The sequence below is a fragment of the Artemia sp. Qi Xiang Cuo genome, chromosome 1 (genome assembly GCF_049724085.1).
Source record: "Artemia sp. Qi Xiang Cuo chromosome 1, ASM4972408v1, whole genome shotgun sequence".
NCBI classification, from domain to species: domain Eukaryota; kingdom Metazoa; phylum Arthropoda; class Branchiopoda; order Anostraca; family Artemiidae; genus Artemia; species Artemia sp. Qi Xiang Cuo.
The window spans coordinates 18,542,692-18,563,273 of record NC_142794.1 but is presented as its reverse complement, the minus strand read 5'-3'; the positions used below and the strand labels follow the sequence as shown (position 1 = coordinate 18,563,273).

Genomic DNA, 20,582 nt, shown 5'->3' with positions numbered 1-20,582 from the left:
ACTAGTGTTATACAAGCAACAAAAGGTAAAACAACGAAAAACTATTCTGTCATTGAAATTTGGATAAAAACAAATGTACCTTTTGGCTTGAACAGTGGTCTTCAACAAAACAAATCAATAAATATTTAATAAAACTTTTAAAATTAAAACCAACAATAAAGCAGGCCCGACATCATTACTTAGAGAAAGTTCAGGCAGGACTCTAGTTTCAAGTTCAGTTTCTAGTTTATGACTCAAGCTCATTCCTGGCTGAACTTGATTTAAGTAACATTGTTTTTACAGTTTTATTGTTGGTTTTAGTTTTAATTTTTACGAATTACACTTTTAAGTTTAATTATACATTTATTTATTTGTTTTGCCGAAGACGGTTGTTTGAGCCGAAATATTCATTTAGTTTCCTCTAAATTTCAATCTCCTCCAGTGATTCTTCGGTTGTTTCAGAAAAGAGCTGTAATGATAGTATCGAAGCAGGCAGAAATGTCGTATGAAGAGCTGCTGACAAAGTTTAAAATACAAACTGTGATTCTGAAAATTTCTGATCCACCCAATCCAAAAAAACCTTTTCCCCCCTCTATCCACAACAAAACGACTCCCGCGTAGGGTTGCAGTGCTATTGAGAAACTTCAGCTGGTACGCTGTGTCCATCAGCGGTTAGCGAAAAGTTTTATTCCTAATTTTGTAAATATGTATAACGAAAGTCAGGAGGATTGATTAGAGTGTTTTATGTTTTTACTTCTTAATGTGACTATACCAAAGGAATTTGGTAGTGCCAAGAAAATTTTGGTGAAAATAAAAATTTATCTATCTATCTATTTGTTTGCCATTTGTTGTTTGTGTAATAAAAAGGCAGTTTGGCTTTGGTCGTTATTTATGTTTTACTATTGATTTGCTGAAAATATTTTGAGCGTAATAAATATAGCCACAATGGCTGAGCTATAGTATTGAATACTGTTTTTTTGTGATTGGCTTTCAAAACGTTTGAACTGAAAATAGAGAGAAGGCTTTGACACTTTAAAATAAATTTGTATTGTTATTTATTATACTATTCTATTGATATTTATACTATATTATATTTATGTATTATCATATTATTATTTTGTTTATTATATTATTTTGTTGATATCTATATAATATTGTGTTTATATATTCATATTTATTATTTTATTTAATATATTAAAATGTTTATTACATTTTTATTTGTTATTCAATTTATTGTATTAGAATTCAGAAGCACTTGCGCCACTGACAGAGCTGCGTTGCCAAGCAGAACTGGAACTATTCTAAGCAAGTTTAATTTTAACTCAATGACATTCGGATTTCAATCAAAAGTAAAGATATATTTGATCCAAACTAAAAATTTCTTGAAAACAAGTCAATTCATTTCTTTCTAAATATTTTTTGCTGATTCTAAATTGTTTATGCCTAAGTTGGTGCTTAGAAGATAGACTAGAGAAATAGATTAAAAATTATTTACATTGCGCAAAATAAGAAAGAGCCACTTTTGTAAAAAGGCAGAATGTGTAGACCTATATGTACTTACATTTTTTTAAATTAGTCTAAGTTCTGCGTTCTAACCTGATTATTGTATGTTTTCTAGAAGCAAGATTCGGTCAACCTAACTATAATTTGATGTTGAAATCATATGTCTACTGTGCCAAAGAATTTCTTTTACCTTCGGCCGAATGTACGCCAGAAGCAAAAAAAAAGAGAAATAAAATTGTCGCTAGCTTTAGGATTTTGCTTGGTAGCCTATTTTCTTGGAATCACGGCATCAGTGGCTTCAGTTGGGGGGGGGTTGGATTTCCTCTCCCCATGATTTTTCGAACCTTCCCCAACTAGGAATTTCAACTGCCCTTAAAATGTAACTCTTTCGGAATCTTTTCGAGTTTTCAAACGGCGGGAGATTGAGTGACTGTTCACGTCTTTGATTGAGTAAATTCTTATCCCTTTAGCTATTGTTACTTTGTGTATGTTTGAATTTCGGAATCGTGTGTGTTCTATTTTTCTCTGGTTGATATTATATTTTAAAATATTATATATTTGAATCGGCATAAGAACCATAGATGGGATTACTACAAATTTTCCATGATTTTCCCGGAAACTCTTTTCCTGGAAAGCCCTTTCTTTGGAAACACGAGGGATATAATGAGAAACTGAGGAACTAATTGCAATATATTATGTGATTAAGAAAACTTTCTTTTTTACTGGATTCTCACGGAGCACAGATGGCGCTATGTCGCTTTTCCTTCTGACATACGCTTAAGCAGTAATGTAATTGGCTTATGCAAATACGGCATAGACACTAGCCAATGAAATTAAAGCCTGTCATAGACATACGTCATGGCCTACATCATAGATATAAACCAATGAAGTGAAAGCACACTTATTTTCACCGGACGGTAGGAAAGTAATTTATTTTTACTTCTATTGGACTTGCACTTTCCACTGATCCTTGAGCTGTAACTTCAAAGGGGCCACAAACCGCTCTTTACTGTGTGTATACTAATATCTTGCACCACCGACTTGTTTGGGGTCTGCGTCTCGTTCATGTATTAAGGAACTTTTTTTTAAATAGAGAACTTCCCCAATGGAAGCAGAGAATTGCTGGAAAATCATTACCTATGGAAAAGTTTTCTGTGAAGAAAAGTGCCCGTTTTATTAATCAGAAAAACAGTCTTTGTCTACCTGGACTAGAAATGATCTTGGTATGGAATGGTATTCGCATCTTAGGAAAAGATTGGAACTATATCGAAGGAATGTACAGAATTGCTGATGTAGAAGTTACGGAAATCCAAAATCAACTTCAAGGTAAGCTATTAGCTCTGAGGAGCCAGAGAGTTTCCTAATTCTTTATTGAAATTTATCCTAATACCCGTCAATTAATTAATAATTATTCTAAGTTGCAAGGTCATATATTTTATTTATATGAATTAAAATCAAATTGCCATGGCAAATTGTAGAAAAAAGGCCAACACAGATACTCAGTGCGAGAGGCCAACCTGGCATAAACCTTTTTGAGGGTTGTATATGTAGCTTATCATCCATCTGTGACAAGCAATCAGGAAAATAATGAACGAGGTCTTTTATTTAATAAATAATGCAAATAAATTATCATGTTAACAATAAATTGGGCTTGTATATAATAAATTTTATAAGCGTCTATCTAAATGTAATAGATAATACTGTATTACAAACAAATACGCAAATGCTTTGGATAAATGAGTAAAGAAATATAAGTAAACTTGAGTAAAATATAAATGATAATCCGTTTCGGGCAATTTCTCCTTGCTAACCCCAAGCCCTGACATTTTCTACCCCCTATGGCCAACTCAGTAGTTAATACCAGAAAAAGAACAAATTACTGTCAGTGCCTTGCAGAACTAATCGATTTAACAATTCATTTGTGCCGTTTTTTACCAGTGCCTATAAAAAAATGCCTTAGGGCTAGGTTTGTAAATGACAGCGACATTTAGCTTGTGAATTTTTTATCTAAGAGTGTGAAAGCTGTCTTTAAATAAATGATTTTTGATTTCTAAGTTGGTAAAATATATAAGTTGGCAAAATAGAAAAATAAATAAATACGTAAAATAAAAAACAAATAGGTAGGTAAAATAAATAAATTAGAAATGAAATATCAGTAGTTTATTAGTAAATAAATATGAGTAATTTGACAAATGTCTTGAAACCTAAATAGGCATATATGATCCATGTTGGATTTTTTTTTTTTTTGTGTGTATCGTAGCATTCTAAGTTTTTCCTTCCTTTAATAGTAGAATCTAGTTCTATCTTTTTTTATTTCTATCTTTAAAAAATGAATAATAGATTAAAAACACTTCACTCTTTACTAACTTACCTTGTCCGTCTTCAACTGTTCTCTGGGTGATATTTTGGGTTTAGGCTGTTTGTCCTTAGAGGTGGACAGTCATATCCTCAGTTAAGTGAATGTCTGTTGTTACATCAATAAAGAAAGCTGTTTTCCCCTTTTGAATTCCTCTTTTAAACATAAAAGAGACTATTTTATTTTTTTCAAATTTTTACCATTACTTTCTAATAAACAGTACAAACAGAGTTGATTTAAGCTCGGATCCAAAATGTTGATTCTCATTTTCTAATAGATAATAATATACAATTGATCTAAGCTATATATACAAAGGATAAACAAAGGATATACAAAGTATAATATACAAAGGATAAAAGTTGGTTTTCACTTCAGCTGTCAGATATTACAGAGCCCGATTAAAAAATGTCTTCAACCAAAAGAATGTTTTAGCAGCCTCATAAAGAAAGCTATTTTTTTATTTTTGAGTTCCTCTTTTCCAAACAAAAAGGGCATTGCACATTTCATATCAACGAAAATACCCCAAAAAAACCTCAGTGAAAATATCAGCAAAGATAGTTTCAAAATCTAGAAGGGATGGGGGGACTCAGGATTGAAGTAAAGAAGAGACTATCTTAAACAAAATTTAGAATTTTAACTAACATTTTCTAAAAGATTCAGATTATTGACAATTATAGACTAGTTAACACTAGATGAATTGTTTTTGAGTAACCGGTATCAGCTAAGAAACCTTTATAGTCCGTTCAAATTTTCAAATTCTTCTTTCCTTTTCTTTGTTTTTTGAATTTTTCGAACTACACATGAATATTTTTTTGAAGCTAAAGAAATTAATGGTTGTGAAATCTTTAATTTAGAAATAAAGGAAGACGCAAAAGATTACCCACAGAACAGTTGAAGACAGACAATGGAACTGAATTTGTTACCTTCTTTTCTCAGTGATATGTTATTTTATATCTTATATGAAAGCTGAAACTACTGGCTACTTCGCTGCAAAGCTGAATTTTGGTATCAGAGTTGAATCTAGAAATACTTGTATGATAGGTTAAACTACTTTATACGCAGTTAGCCCTTATTTTATTCATAGTTAAAGTTAAGGTAAAACTTTTTAAAAAGTTGAACTGTATGAAGAATATTATAAATTATGAGAAATCTTGAAAAATTATGCTATTCTGGTGGGTGGGGGGAAGGTTTGTGGGATAAAAAAAAACTCAAGTCATATAGATTACAGTTTTCTACAATATTTATCTTTATTTTATATCTTTTTTTCAATTTATCAGTTCATCGTTTTTTTTATTTTGAATTTATCTCTTCTTCTCTCTATTTCTTCCTGGGTGCAAATGTACCCCTATTCCCTCCTTATTTGCGTCACTGCATGAGTACACAGATTGCTCTTACTGTATTTCAGAATGAACTTTGTCAAATTGGCCTCTGAAAACAATGCAGTGCTCTAAATAGTTTTGGTTTACCAACTTTGCCTATAGTTAAACAGTCTAAACGCAAAAGATTACCCACAGAACCGTTGAAGACGGACAATGGAACTTAGTAAAGAGTCTCTTATCTATTATTCATTTTTAAATATAAAAATAAATTGTACAATAAAATGGAGAAAAAATCTTGAATGTTAGAAAAAAAACATTTCTTTCTTTCTCGAGACAACTAACTAGTTAGCAAGAAAATTCTAAAACTTCCTGCCAAGATATTCTTGGAAAGTTCTTACAAGCAAACAACTTTGCCATACATGTAAATTGCGAAAGACGTATAAAGTTGGATGGATTTTGGATAGAAAGGCATAAAAAACAAATAAAAAAAAACCAGCATGAACTACTTTTTGGCTTCTAAAATCCCCTGAAATGAAGATTAGTTTTCTAGGTTATTAGGTTCTAATTGGGACTGATATAATAGACGAATGCTAGCAGTTTCTGAGATCTCACCTATTTATATATTAAGTCAGTAAAAGTCTAGGGGGAATTCAGAAGCTATTCTAATCAAGTCCAAATATTATATTTTAAACAATTTAGCCCCAAAGTACGCGTTAAGAATGTCTCCTACCTCGTAAGATCCCAAACCTCTTCCCCCAGAGTAAAGATTTATACTAAAAAATATAAATTAGTTGGCAGTTAACAAAACTGTTGATGAAGTCGGTAAAACCAAGACAATTTAGAGGACTTGATTGTTTTAAGAAGTCTATTTGACTAAGTTCATTTTTAAAAACAGTAAGAGAATCCGTGTGCTCATTCAATGGTGCATTGAATCTGGTCAGTCAATGGTGTATATAAGAGGGACAAGGGTAAATTTGCACCCAGGACTAGCTTCTGTTGGGGTGCCATTTAGATTAGTGTTTTGTTTTTTTCTTGGAGTGTTCGTTAAGGAGGAGAGGGAGGATGTGTCTAGAAACTAGCATTGCCTCCTGGTGCTAAAAGACCTTTCTTTGCCTGTTTTTTTTTTTTTTTTTTTCAAATACATCAAACAACAAGAAATGATGGACATTTCTTATTCAGGTAAAACTAAAACAAAGAGTGATTTTTCTTCTTTTTTTTCATCGCTATTTGCTTATGGACTTGTTCAAGTTGGCCTTTGACAGGCTCAAATAATGCTTCTAAATTAAAATTGAACAAGAAATGTATTATTTATATTGCATATGTGAATTTTTTAATGTCTGTGTTTAAAATGTATTGTTTGTGAGTGTTCAATGTGTTTTAGGCGCTTTCTGATAGTTTTGGTGTTCATCTCTTATAGTAATCTTTGATCCATTAGCAACTATAAATATATATAATATATATTTATGAAGCAAAGACAATGGACAACTAATAGCAGAATATACTCAAATTAGTCTAAAAAAAAGAAAAAATAAAACATTAATAAATAGTTCCCTAATGACTTATCTACAAAATAGTAAAGGTATTAGTTGGGTGGTTTTTTTTGTTTTTTTTTTTTTTTTGTTTTTTTTTTACAGTTGGCTCAAGATTTTTGCCGAAAGTACGCAATAAGTAATAAATTATTTTCTTTTTTCTCAAGAAAAATTTGTCTTTTCTTACAATTTTTTGCTGTTTTTTCGTTTTTTTGTCGCAAAAAAATGTTGCATATTTTTCTTATATCATAGTATTTTACTTCTTATATATGAAATTAAGTTTTTCTTACATTCTCTTAACAAGTTTTATTTCTAGCCAGTCCTGTCTGGATTACAATAAAAAAAATTTATTTTAGAAAAATTGAATTTGCTATGCTCTAAAAAATTCCAAGTTGAATACAAATGAAAATTTTTGAACCTGTAATTAAATCTAAATTTTAATAAATTAAAAACAAGTCTTTTTAGAGTTGTTTTAGTTCTTCTATGTTATGGTGCACCATCAGTGGCGCTATTACTATTTCATTTATATTATTTAGTTCATATTATTAATTTCAGATAACTCGTATTATTTAATTCATATAGTCAAAGATTCTTCTCTTCTCATTTCTCTGTACTTTTTTGCTTAGATATAATATATATTAATATATAAATTATAATAGGTATAAAACTTGTTTCAGGTGACAAATTTTATCATGACAACCTTGCTTTGGCCCTTCTTTTGAAAGGTACGTGTTTACGTCACATGAAGAGTCCACTTCAAGCTGAAGACACCTTAATTGATTGTATTGATCTCGAATCCAAAATCATTGAAGATACTTATATCATTCCATATGCCATGGTAGAACTAGGCCTCATGTTTATTGAACAGGGGAAGATAAACCAAGGCAAAGTCTTATTAGAGAAGGCTAGGTAAGGGAACTTATATTTCAACATTTCTGCTACAGTTTCATGGTTATATTATTCATATTCTGCAGATTCTATTTGCGCCACATTGGAATAATAATATACCATATCAATAATATAAAATTGTTATTCGTTGTCTCTTAATAGACTGAATTTGTCCTAAATAGACTTTTTAGTACCAAAATAATTTTGGTTTGTATTGTTTACCAAGGGAAAGGAGGTGCCGCAAAAACAAATATATTTAAGTGTGCTGCTGAAAGACTTTAAAATAATACAATTAATACAATTTAAAATTATACACTTAAAATAATTAAATAATACAATTAAGCTTCTCTATGCGGGGTCGGATCCAGGGGGGGGGGAGTACGGGGTTTTGACCCCTAAATTTTTTGTATGACTCGCTAAGAACATAACAAAAATGCATATAAACAAATTTTTGATGCGTTTTTAAAGTAATTGTAAATTCATTTTAAATTAATTTAAATTAATTAATTTGTAAGTACTTTTAAGTATTTGTAATTTGGGTTTGTATTGTTTTACCAATGAAAGGGAGGCGCCGCAAAAACAAATATATTTAAGTGAGCTGCTGAAACCACTGCTGCAGAATATAATCGAATAATATTTCTGTTATCATGGACAAGGCTACAGAATGAAAAAAAAAACTGCGAAGCTCTATATTGGGGAGGAGGGGATACTGCATCCGGAAAATGAGACATTATGGATACATTTAGTAGTTGGGTGGATATATTACGTCTTGTTGGAATCTCATTGGAGATCTTAGATGGGTTTTGTGATAAGTTGATTAAAAGACCGTTGAATAACAATCTAAAGTATTAAAAAAAAAAAAAAAAAAAAAAAAAAAAAAAAAAAAAAAAATATATGAGAATATAGAATGAACCAGAGAAAAGGATGGATTTAGAGGGTTTATTAAGTTTTGTGTAATAACAGAAACGTCGCACCGTGTTAGAACTAACATTATGCTGAAATTGCAGTTTATACTATTGGAGCAAAGTGGCTTAGCTTATATTTCCTCCAACGATCACCATTTTTTGGAAACCTATGTTGATCGGGGGGGGGGCGATAGAATTTGAAATTCGGGATAGTTCTGGGCAATATATAATTTCGGACTAAAAAAAAATGGGTGATATGTGTAAGAAAAATGTGTAATTATAAAAGTGATGTTTAAGGATGCAAGATTCCGATACCATTTTCGCTTATGCTCGACTGATCATAATGCTTCCTTGGGTTGTATCAGTGAATAATGAAAAGATTCATTCCTCAACAAAGGGTGGATGAGAGAATAAGCTATTTAGCAGCTGTCTACATCCACGGTTTGCAGTTCTTTCGGTTGGTGTAACCAGGAATCGAACATGATTGTTCCACAAAAATAGTTTAATTTAAACTATGGAATTTTGAGACCATTTGAATCATGGCTTAAAAATCAGCGTGTCTGGGAATTTTTTGCGGGTCTCCAGCTTAAATTTTTTGGAAATTTCCTGTTGTTAAAACTCTGGTTTTTCAGTCAAAATTCTGGGTTGTGTGACAAGCATTTATGTTTTGAATAAATAGCCAGCAATTTTTTTTGCTTTTCAAAAAGTGCTTAGCAAAGTTATCCAAATTCAGAATTATTCTGTATAAATATTTAGTAGGGTCGGTTATCGTAGAGGTAAGATAACTGGCATCATTAAGAACTGAAGGATGCCAGAGAGGAAGGATTTCACAAACGGCATAGCAGAATCAACGCATTAGCGTTGACTTAAAAACCATCTTCTTCTTCTTAAGACGTGAGGTTCTTTTACCTTTGTATTGGACTGGCTAGAGAATTGGGACATGATTACGACCTATTAAATTAGCCGATTTGGGGGGTATGTATTTCAATCAACTTGGGGGGCAGTACTAGATTTGTGTCTTCTTTAGAATCTCAATGGATGACTTAAATATCTTGGTGACTATGTAATAGTTAAGTTAATACATCTTACCATTGCGTATAGAATGGTTGGCTTAGCAATTGGGAGAGGGCTCATTCGATCGAAAATTGAATGTTTAAGTACCCTTAATAAGGTCCAACAGCCAACCTCGTGTGCCGTTTCTTAACTCCGGGTTGCACTGCTGCTCTCTGTAACATCCGATCAAAATTTGAAATAGAAGCTTCTCCTATAGGGTCAAGAGCTTCCTTAGTTCAACGTTAGGGGATGCATATTTTTTGGGGAGAATCTACGGCCAATGAATAAGAGCATTTATTTTTTGAAAAGTTATTCTTAGAATCTTTACACCTTTTGCACTAGGGCTTAAATATTTTTTTTGCACTTAGGACTTAAATAGTTTTTTGTACTTGGGGCTTGAATTGTTTGTTTTTTTTTGCACTTCGGACTTAAATAGTTTTTTTTTTGCACTTAGGGCTTAAATACTTTGGGCTTAAATAGTTTTTTTGCACTTAAGGCTTAAATAGTTTTTATATCTAAATTCTTATTTATTTACAAATAATGTTTCTGGTATGAAGTTATATTAACGCCATTTGTACCATTTGCATTATACGCCTTCAAAATATGTTTACACATTTCATACAATAAACTGGTGTAGAATTTTAGTCTACAAAAAAATGCAATTAATTTTATTGATATTGAAACTACGTATTTTTCTGTGGTTGGGAGATACAGTTAAAGAAAACTCTTTTTTCACGTTAGATGGGAGACCAATAACTTTTGTTTCTCCACTTTTGCACTTTGACGTAAAAGGTTTGATTTTCATCTTTTGATCACCTTTATACTTACTTAATCCTCATGACGTTGACTTCTCCATGTTTGCTGGTCAGCAGCGAAGAGCGTCTTCAGAAGGCGTGGGGGGGGGGTGTCAGCCCTGCTCCTGCTAATTTCTGCTAGTTTTGAATTTGATTCGGTTATTTATTGTAATTTCTGTTCGTTTTGGGCTCCATTTATTTATTGCTGTTGAATTGGCCTAGTTTTACGCTTGGAAAATTATTTGACTTTATTTCTACTCATTTTTGGCTTGTCGGAGCTCTTTACTTTTCTTCGAGAAACTTGTTTTGTGGAAAAAGATTTTAAATTAATAAGAATAAAGAAACAAGTTTTTTCTGAATAATATTTTAGGACCCGGCTCCATTCATTCCTTTGGGCTTCAATATTTCTGCTTTTAGCTTTAATTACTTATAAATAACAACACGAAATTGTAGCTTAAAAATACTATTTAAAACCGTTGCTGTTTTTTCTGTTTGCTCTTTCATTGATTTTGCTTCGTAACAACTAAAGTTAATTAATCCTCCATATCCGTTCATTTTTCAAAAAATATAAGTCTCTGTATCATATTTCGCAGAAACGCTCTTCAATTCTTATAATTATTTTTTTTACTTCTGTATTATTTATTTTTCAGACTAAAATTACTGAACTTTGAACCATTATTTTTTTTGTTTTTTTTTTTAGATCATAGCAACTAGATAAGCAGTACCTTACTTTTAGAAAAAAAAAGTGAGAAAAAGACTAAAGAAAAGTCTTTTTATTATTTAAAAAGGGAAGCTATGTTCAGGTTATCAATAGCTTTTTTATCTTCTACCATAGTCACTTACGATGTTTAGATTTCTTTAATATTGCACCTTTACTTATTTATTTTGAGCTTTTAAGGACCCCCCCCCCCCATCTGGCCATATTGCAATTTAGTTGCTGCAAATTTCACTCATTTCCAGTTTTGACTGAATGAGATTTGTTTCCCATTTTTGAATAAACAATGTAACAAACAGAGTAATAATAAGTAAGGACCACAGAGGAAAAACGAGAAAAATAAGTGCAACGTAGTAGACACAAACAACAAAAAAGACAAAGAAAACACCCAGAAAAAAAACCAGCTAAAATAGAACAAATCAAATATTCTTTAGGGAAATAACACATAAAAACCATGGTTTGGGTCCATCGAACACCTTCCTTTCAATGGCTACTGTAAGAGGTTCTGTTGCTGTTACTTGGATTTTTGGCTCTTGTTTGTTGATTAAGAAAATTCAATACTTTTTTTTAAAATAACTGAGAGCGTGTTTATCCTCTTCTGATAGATGCAGGATTGCCATCACAGTAAGTTCCTAAAGTGCTACAAATACCCAAATTTGCGTGCAAATACCCAATGGCAAGTTTTCGGTGCTACAGACAAAAAAAAATTTGCGCGTGTCACGACGCACTGCCCGTTTAAGTGAACTTAGATTAGCTTTTAGGTCAATTTTGTTTTATGTTTTTCAATGTAAAGGAACAAAATGTATCTTGTGATGATAAGAGCGCTGAATCGGAAAATATACGCGTGCATGCATGTCCTGTATCTAAATGTATTTAGATTATTGACATGCTTAAAAAATGCTCTGACATATATTTCGATGTGAGACACTTCATGTAATTGCATTTTATGGGTCTATGGCGTGTCCAGACTACCTGTTTTCTAGAAAAATGGGACGGAAAACTGGAAGCAGGAAAAGCAGTCTAGACTTGCCTTTTTTTCAAAAAATATTTCATCAAGTTTATCAGATATGCTTTTAAAATTTTTTTTTTTGAGCCGAAAGCTCAAATAAACAATTTTAGAGACTCAGTTAGATACTTTCTCTTTTTCTGTTCTAAACCTCCGCACTGTTTTTCTTTATCACTTATTGTCTCCTTCTGGCAATTTTTGTAAAAAGATCTGTTATACAACGTGCCGCGACCAGTGTTAGCACCTGTAGCACGAAAGTGCTATTTTAGCACCGTTTCCTTATGTTTAGCACTGTAGCACGTGCTGACGGTTGCTAAAATAGTGCTAAAATAGCATGAAAGTACTATTTAAAAACTATTAAAGTGATTTTTTTTAGTATAGCACCAAAATCGCTACGCAGCGTGCAAATTTGGGTAATTGTAGTGCTTTCGGAACTGACCGTGGTTGCAACCCTGGCTGCGACTCAACGCACTTTTATTATACAAAGGAGAAGAGTTTATAGCTCCCTGTAAAATGCCTGCACATACAGGGATCAATACAGTGGCTCTGTTAGTTGGAGCAGACGACGTGGAAAATTTTAATACTTTTTATAAATTGCGGCAGAGGTCTGTAAGCGCTATGGCAATATACCTAGAAAGACTACGCTTACCAGCACTTAAAAAGAGCTGTCCGTGTATGCTGAAGTCGAAAGCTCTTCTAATATCATGCGTGTGCAATATAAGCTTTCCACGTTTTTCATCACAATCAACAGGTGTGTCTGAAGCCAAAACACATATTCTTATACCCCTGACTCTTAGTGCTAAAAATAATTTGTAAAAAAAAAAAAATAATTAAGACAAAGACTCCTATTCATTTTTTTTTTTTGCTTGCCTCTTACATCGTATCAGATATGCGACTTAGTCAAAATTGTATGTAATGTTGCCTACGTGTTTTATTTGGTAGCCTACATGGTTTTACCCCCCTAATTTTTAAATCTAGAAATGATTAAAGGAAAATTACTAAAGACAAAATGATTCTTTTTTTTGGCTCAGTTTTTGTATCGTAAATAGATTTAAAGCAATGGTGTTAATGTGTTTGCTTACTTTTAGGTATAAATTGCTAGATAATTTCACCTCATAATTCTTCATTCTAAAATAATTTTAAAAAATTTATTTAAGGCAAAAAAGTTTCTTTTATTTTATTTTTTTTGGTCATCTTTTGATCGTATCGGATATATGATTTAGTCAAGATTTAATGCAATGTTGTGCATGTATTTGGTTGATGGACACTTTTGGTTGATACCCCACTTTTTGCATTGTATCAGGTAAAGATTGAATTAATCTTCAGTATTGTGTCTATTGTTCTATAAGGAATTTTTACATCATGATTTGCATAAACATTTCCTGATTCCTTAAAATTAGTTGTATTACCTCATTCTATTATTGATTTATTAGGCTAGATAAACTAAATTTTGACTCGTGTATTCTGTTTGATTTTGTTTTCTTAAATCACTACTATTAGATAACTTGCTCATTACGCATGCTCATTACGCATTCAGATAAATACAATGTTTCGCAGCAGAATAATAAATAATTTTTAGATTTGTTTGAGGGGTCTTCCACGTTCAAAAATCATCTGTACTAGTTGGTGGGTGCCACACTTGAAGGAAGTACACTGTGTGTGTTGGAAGTGTGCCACACCTGATGAAAGTGTGCTATTGGTCATGGGAGCTTGGATTAAAGAGGAGTGGCGTGCTGAATTATTTTATGCATGGCGGAAGTGTGCCACGCTTGGAAGAAGTGTAGGCCTACTACGTGTAGTGGAAGGGAGCCTCAGGCGCTAGAAGTGAACCATTCTTGGTAGAATTATGCTAGACGTGATACAAAGAAGGTTGTGTTAGGGGTGGTGTGCTCTTTTGGCAGGAAAAGGTGTGGCGTGGCAGAAGTGTGCCGAACGTGGTGTAAAAAGTCGCAGTTAGCTATCATAACAAAGTACCAATGCATATTGAACAATTGTTGAGTTATATATCAATTTATAACATCAAAGCAATTGGCGAACTAACATCAAAGTCCAGACTTCAGTGACAACGCTATTGCGTTGTTACTGAAGTCAGAATTTTTTTTTTCGATTTGCGTATAACTTCTATCTAAATGCCCTTGGTTAAAGAGGACCCTAAGTTGCAAAAAAAATATTTTGAAATAATGGTTTTTCTAAGAATCGAGCCTAAAAGCGGTCAATAAACTTTTATTCTTAAGGATTTGAAGCTTAAAACTTTGATTCTTTTGCCAAGAGGATCCTAATAATACAAAAAAAAAATAGTTTAAGGTAACTGGGCCCCCTCAAAACTGTGGCCCAAAAAAGGGCTAAATAACTTGATTCTGATTGGTCTAAAAATTTCAAGGATCGTTGCCTTGACTAACAGGAATAAAGGTTTATTGGTGGGGGAGGGTTTAAGGGGCCAGAAGTCTTGCTGTCCTTACTCAGGTTGAAATATGCGGCCTGGCCTCAAGTCTCCGATTAAACAAGAGCCTAATATAAACAAAAAGTTCAGTGGCAGCGTTCCCGCAAAAATGAGTTCCGTAAATAGAATCAGTTAACAGGCCAATCTTTTAGCCTGTATTTTTTACATCTATTTTTAAATAAATTAAATATACGTTATATGTTTTTAACGAATTAAATTCCAGACACCTTGCTAGTGATAGCAGTCAATTTTTGGTTTTAGAAATGTTCAACTGTTTTCTGTTCGGTTAGGCCCTTTGTCCCAAAGACAAAAGGATATAAGTTCCTACCCAACCGAAAAAAATGCCTTTGTACCCAAACTAGTATTGTTTTGTCTCTTCGGCCTAACGACTTACGGTTTTAAGTTTCGTGCCCTTTAGAAACAAAGTTTTTTGGACCTATTTTCAGGCAAGTCAATGTGTGTTTTTTTTTTCAATCTTTCATTGTACCTTTTGCTCCCCGTGGCCCAGGAGTTTACAGTGTAAGTTTTAAGCCGTTCGAAAAACAAATTGATGCTCTTTCTGGGGGAAACCGATTTTTCTTTTCAGTTTCTTTCATATGCATTGGTGTTCTCTTACCCCAATGAGTTAAAAATACCCAATCAAAAAAAGTTCTTCGCCCTTTTTGAGTCCTTTTTTTGGGGGATGATGCCTCAGAAGCATTCTGTTTTCATATAAGATTTCCATTGGACCCTGGACTTAAGGCTGCAATTTTCAAACTGATCAGGGAGCAAGGAATTGGTCTATTTCCTTATCGCCTACCATCTATTTCCCTCCAAACAAAGTCTGTGGTTGCCAAAGACCAGGCAATGATCCTTGTAATTTCTTGGCTAATCAGAAAGAATGTTTGGCTCTTTTTTGGGCTTAAATTTTGAGGAGTGCCTATACCCCCGAGTAGAAAAAAGGAATCTAAGCAATAGGATATACAAGACCTAGAGGCATACGTTATTAGGTGTCGTTGAGCGTACTTCAACCCATTGAAGAAAAAGTTAGTTGGCCTTTTTTTAGGCCTTATGTTCAGATGAGCCAGTATTTTTTTTTTGGGGGGGGGGGAAGGCGAGAAACCCTGGGTCCAAGGACTTTCAGGTATAAGTTTCGAGTCAATCAAGAAAACATGTGTGTGCGCATTTTTGAGAGGACCGCCCCCCAACTTCATTTTAATGGTGGATGCTGGTTTCCTTGGCCCAAGAACTTCAGGGTGCAAGCTTCAAGATCTTATAGAGAAAAAAGGTTTTTCTCCTTTTTTGAGGAGTCAGTATTTTTTTTTTTTTTTGTTTTTGTGTATTCTGGTCCTCATGGCCCAGAACTGAAAGATATAAGTTTCAAACCGATAGAAAAAAAGGTGACCCTTTATGAAGCAATGTTTTTTTTTTGGGGGGGGGGTGACCCCAATTGGCTTAGATTCCTCTTTGCCGAAGAAAATTTCCGGGCCTTATTTTCCGGAGAACTCAAATTGTTTCCATTATTGGTGTCCCCTTAGTTGATGGAATTAAGGATGTATGCTTTGAATTGGTCGAAGAAAAGTTTCCTGCCGTTTTTTGGATCCTATGTTTTTGGGTGCCCGCGCCCTCCAGAAAATTATTTTGGTACATTCGGCTCTTCTTGGCCCTATGACTTACTGGTGCAAAATTCAAATGGATCAGGGGCACTGACCAGGGAATTTTTCAATTTCGAATCACTTTCAACTCTGAAAAGGAGACTTGAAATTTCCATTTCCAATCGATGAAGTCCTTTGAGAAGTTTCTATGACTCCTTCTCCTTCCAAGCAAAGTGGGTGGGGAAACATAATGCATTGAATATGCTTGGTTCTTTACTAAAGCTCTGATTAAGGTAACTTCAATTAATTTTGATGTGAAACTACTGCGAAATCAGGGTTTGTTTAGTTGGTCAAAGTTGGTTTGGAGCTGAGTTTCCGAAAATCCAAAAATTAAATTCTGCTATTAAAATTAGCCTAATGGAGAAAATAAGCTTGATCATGGGGTTAGATTTCTAAGCCATGAAAGCGAGCACAGTACGACTGGAACAGATGCAGGATTTTCGTTCGGGAGGGGTTTTACTAATTTTTTGTTTTTTAGGGGGGGGGGTTACATAAAAAACCTCAAAAAACGCTTACGAAATTTGTTTATGTCCATTTTTGTTACGTTTTTACGAGTCAAACAAACATTTCGGGGGGGGGGGGTCAAACCGGGTACCCCCCCCCCCCTTGGATACGGCCTTGCACTACGACAGAAAATGTCGTGAAAAACTTCATGGTAGAACTATGCCAGGCGGTGGGACACGTGGCGATCCAATATGTACACCAAATGGAAGAGAATTGTGGATCCCTCTGATTGATTTACTAAATAACCTTTTTTAAATGAAAATCGCATTTGTGATAGTTCCAAGATTGTCGCTATACCAGTCAAAGGTTTAGGGTTGGATATTTTGCATAACACGAATAAAGTAATTGCGTACTAAAATGGAACTCGAACTTCGATGCCACAAATAAGATTTCTGAGGGTTGGTACGAGAATTGATTTAAGTGAATTGAATGTAGTTGAATATAAAAATATTTCCCCTGTTTTGTAAGGAATATTGCAATCTGGCTTTTCTCTTCTTTTTTGCTCGTAGTCATTTTGTTCTTCTTCGTATTATTTCTTCTCCTTTTCTTCTTGGTACTATCATTCTCCTTTTTCTTCTTCGTATTGATTATTTGTAATTTGATTCATTTGTCCTCAATTTGTTTTTAGTATGGAATGCAGAATGTGTTTAATCTTCTGTGTCATGTTTGTTTTACAACAAAAGTCAATTGCTGCTACATAGTTCTAGCTCATAAAATGAAACTCTCCAGTTCCTAATAATTAATTTTATTACATCATTCTGTAATTAATTTACGAGGCTCAATAAACTGAATTTTGGCTCGTGCACTTTTTTAAAAACGTAGTTGTTTGTCTCTCCAGAAATTGTATTTCTTCATCTGTCCAGAATTGTCACTGAGCATAAGTTAACCTGGTTAGGAAAAGGCGGAGCAATCTTTCTCCGATAATAAGGACCAATGTCAATCGCTCGCGAAATTACGTCACAAATTAAGTCAAAGGAATTATAGCACACTTTAACACGGAACTATGTGATATGAATCGCTCTTTTTCTCATATAAATATACCTTATACCATTAGATAAGCGCAACATTATTACTACTACTACCAACAACTAGCCGCAGCACCAAGCCGCTTGAGGCCAACATAGCTACGCACGCTCCTCTTAAAGCTTCTGATTTTCAGTCAGATATACAACCTCCATCATCCGCTCAAACTTTCCATGACCCTTATCAACTTCAAGGAGTTGAGAATGCTGTGCCTTTACAACTGTGCCAATGCTGTTCCAGAAAACTTTGTAAATTTAAAATGTGGCAAATATTATAAGTTGTTTTCTAAATAATTTTTTTGTTTTTTTAAACGTGGTTATTACAAGAGGTTTGGTCATAACGACTATGGCAAGAGGAGATCTGTCGTTTATCTTTTCGCCTCTTTTTTGTTACATCTTTACTAGCTTGTTTATCTCTTTTTGTATAATTGTTTTACTAGGGATTAAGTATTAGCTACTGATTGGGATGTAACAAATCACTGTGTCTCGTATTAAAAGAAAGTTTGTGTGATATCAAATGAAAGTACGAAGGCTATGGCCTGGAGTTTTGTCTTTTCTTCATGATTTGTTCGACTTTCTCTGACCCTGGGGTTTGTCTTTCCAGACCTTCCTCCTGAAACGACTAACTTAAGTATAGTATAATTTCATCGTATTTTCCTACATTTGCCATGTTTTTTTATGTATGGGGGGGAATGTATACTTAAACGTACATTTACATGTCTAAATTTGCCAAATTTAAGCACATAATTTCTTAGACTACACTGCCTTCCCATTTATAGAATTTAAAGGAGAAAAAATGGTTAAAAACAGTGGAACAACCACCCCCCCCTCTCCCCCCCCCCCCCAAAAAAAAACATACTAACTTTAAGCAATAAAAACCAGAATATTTCGACTCCACGTCAGGGAGCCCCTATCAACGGAAAAAAAAGGTTAAATTTATATTAAACTAAACGCAACATATAAAGAAAAGGACAAAACAAAAAACGCATAAAAAAACAACAAAAAAATAAAACTCACATCTTAATAACCTCCAAAATACTGCAGTTACTGTAAATAGCCTAAATAAGAACACAAAAATGACAAAAGATTGTCACACCAAATTGTGTTACACCTAATTGTCTCTCGTATAACTTCAGTTTGCTAAACTGAAAAACTTATAAAGTTACTACTTAATTTCTTAAGTTACTGGAGATTACGGTAATAGATTTGAATAGGGCCATAGTTGAATGGGCTAAATATAGATTGATTGTACTAGAGTTGAGTTTGGTCCCCGTGGTTGTTGCTCGAAATGTGAGCAGAAGAGACAAGAGAGGTGCACGTTTTTTATGCCAGCTTCACTTTCATCATTTGTATATCAAACTACAAAGGGTGCAGCCAGGGATCTCGTCTTTTCTTCATCATCCATTCGAATTTTAGAGACCTAGGGGGCGCTCCTTCTTACCATCCTTGTGAAACTTTTCTTATTACTATTTATAGACGTTTGTATTAATAATGGAAATATTAACTTGCAGATCAAACTATAAAGGTTACAGCCTGGAATCTCGTCTTCACTTTAGGATCCACTCGACGTTTAATGACCTCAAAAACACAGCTGACTCGCCCCAGTAGTCCGTTGATTTCCACTAAAAGATTTGTGAAACATATCCTCACATCATCTTCTTGACCAGTGTGGTTACTGCTATTCCACACCAATTCCTTTATGTATTTTTGTAGTTTTGAGTGTTATATTGTTGCGTTGTGTTAATTCTGTTCTATTTATTTATGGATTATATTTTGTGAATTTATAGACGTAGTTCACATTATTTCACCAGTGGAAGAAATAGTATAAGAATATTGATTTATCTGTATTTTACAGTTAAAGTTGTTCTAACTGTCAAAGTTTTTTTGTTTTTGGTTTTTGTTGTTGCTTTGGGTATCAAAACCATTTTTGAATTTAATGAGTTTGGCTGATTCTTGTGCCAACTTTTAACATTTCAAAAAAACAAGGAAGGGGAGGGCAAATCTGTATTGGTGGTATTTTCTTTATTAATATATAAAAGAAACAGTATAATTGGATTCATTTTCATTACAGAGCTAAGACTTTGGTGAACATACCACTTGATGTCTTTCTTATGTTCTTTCCGAATATAATTGTTGCTTTACTCGGAAATTTAATTTGAAGTCCCTTATGGACCTTTCAAGGAGGCACAATTGTGCCTCTTTAAAGAGGCGACCCACCACAATGTTAAGCGATTTCCGGTCCTATCGGTCGCAGAGAGACGGCAGTAATCGTATTTTGTAGCCTAAGCTCAAACTAAGAAACATGCATAATTTCACCCCCCTCCAATTTTATGTTCATAGAGGAAAGGGGGCAGTGAGTTTCAAGCCTCCCACCAAATCCCCCTTTGATGTTACCCGATCGGGCTGAGATTTAAAGAATGAGCTTTCTTTAGACCTTGAAAATTTTTTGCTAAATTTCAGCTCACTCTGTTCAATCCGTTCCTGTTTTTCAATCCCCGAATCTAGCCACTTAATTTCTATCAAGTTATTTTTTTATCAGCCACGCTTAGGGGCCACAGTTGGCAACGGATCCGAATGAATGAGAACACATCGGAACTCAAATTTGACCTGTTAGGGGCTTTTGGTTTTTTCAGACAGTAGAAAGTATCCCCCCAATTTTCATTTACGAAAAACCTCGTTTTTCTATAAGAGCCAATGTTAATTTTGAGAGTTACAAGCTCTTAGTAGATAATAGTTGAATCCTATAAAAATAGTCCTCTTAACCTTAAAGACACGATTACAAGCTTCCAGAAGGAATAGTACCCCACTAGAAGTTTTTTTGTCAAAAAACGAAAATCTCACTATGTATCCAATTGTGTTAGATACAGTCCTCTGAGACTAAAAATAATTTAACAAGAACCACTAATGGTATATTGGTCACTATTTCTGTGTGTAA

At 33.6% G+C, this 20,582-nt stretch overlaps 1 protein-coding gene across 3 annotated transcripts in view; it reads left to right on the top strand.

The window, feature by feature from the left end:
* The window catches only part of LOC148956078 (tetratricopeptide repeat protein 39B-like), a 276,357-nt gene extending 256,908 nt beyond the window's left edge, over window positions 1-19,449 (top strand). For all 3 annotated transcript variants that reach the window (XM_089092458.1, XM_089092545.1, XM_089092376.1), the window contains 3 exons: window positions 2,576-2,808; window positions 7,364-7,595; window positions 19,159-19,449. In XM_089092458.1, the coding sequence (XP_088948584.1) occupies window positions 2,576-2,808; window positions 7,364-7,595; window positions 19,159-19,255 (562 nt within the window). In that variant the 3' untranslated portion in view covers window positions 19,256-19,449. The remainder of the gene's footprint in view (window positions 1-2,575; window positions 2,809-7,363; window positions 7,596-19,158) is intronic.
* Window positions 19,450-20,582: the final 1,133 nt, after the last annotated feature.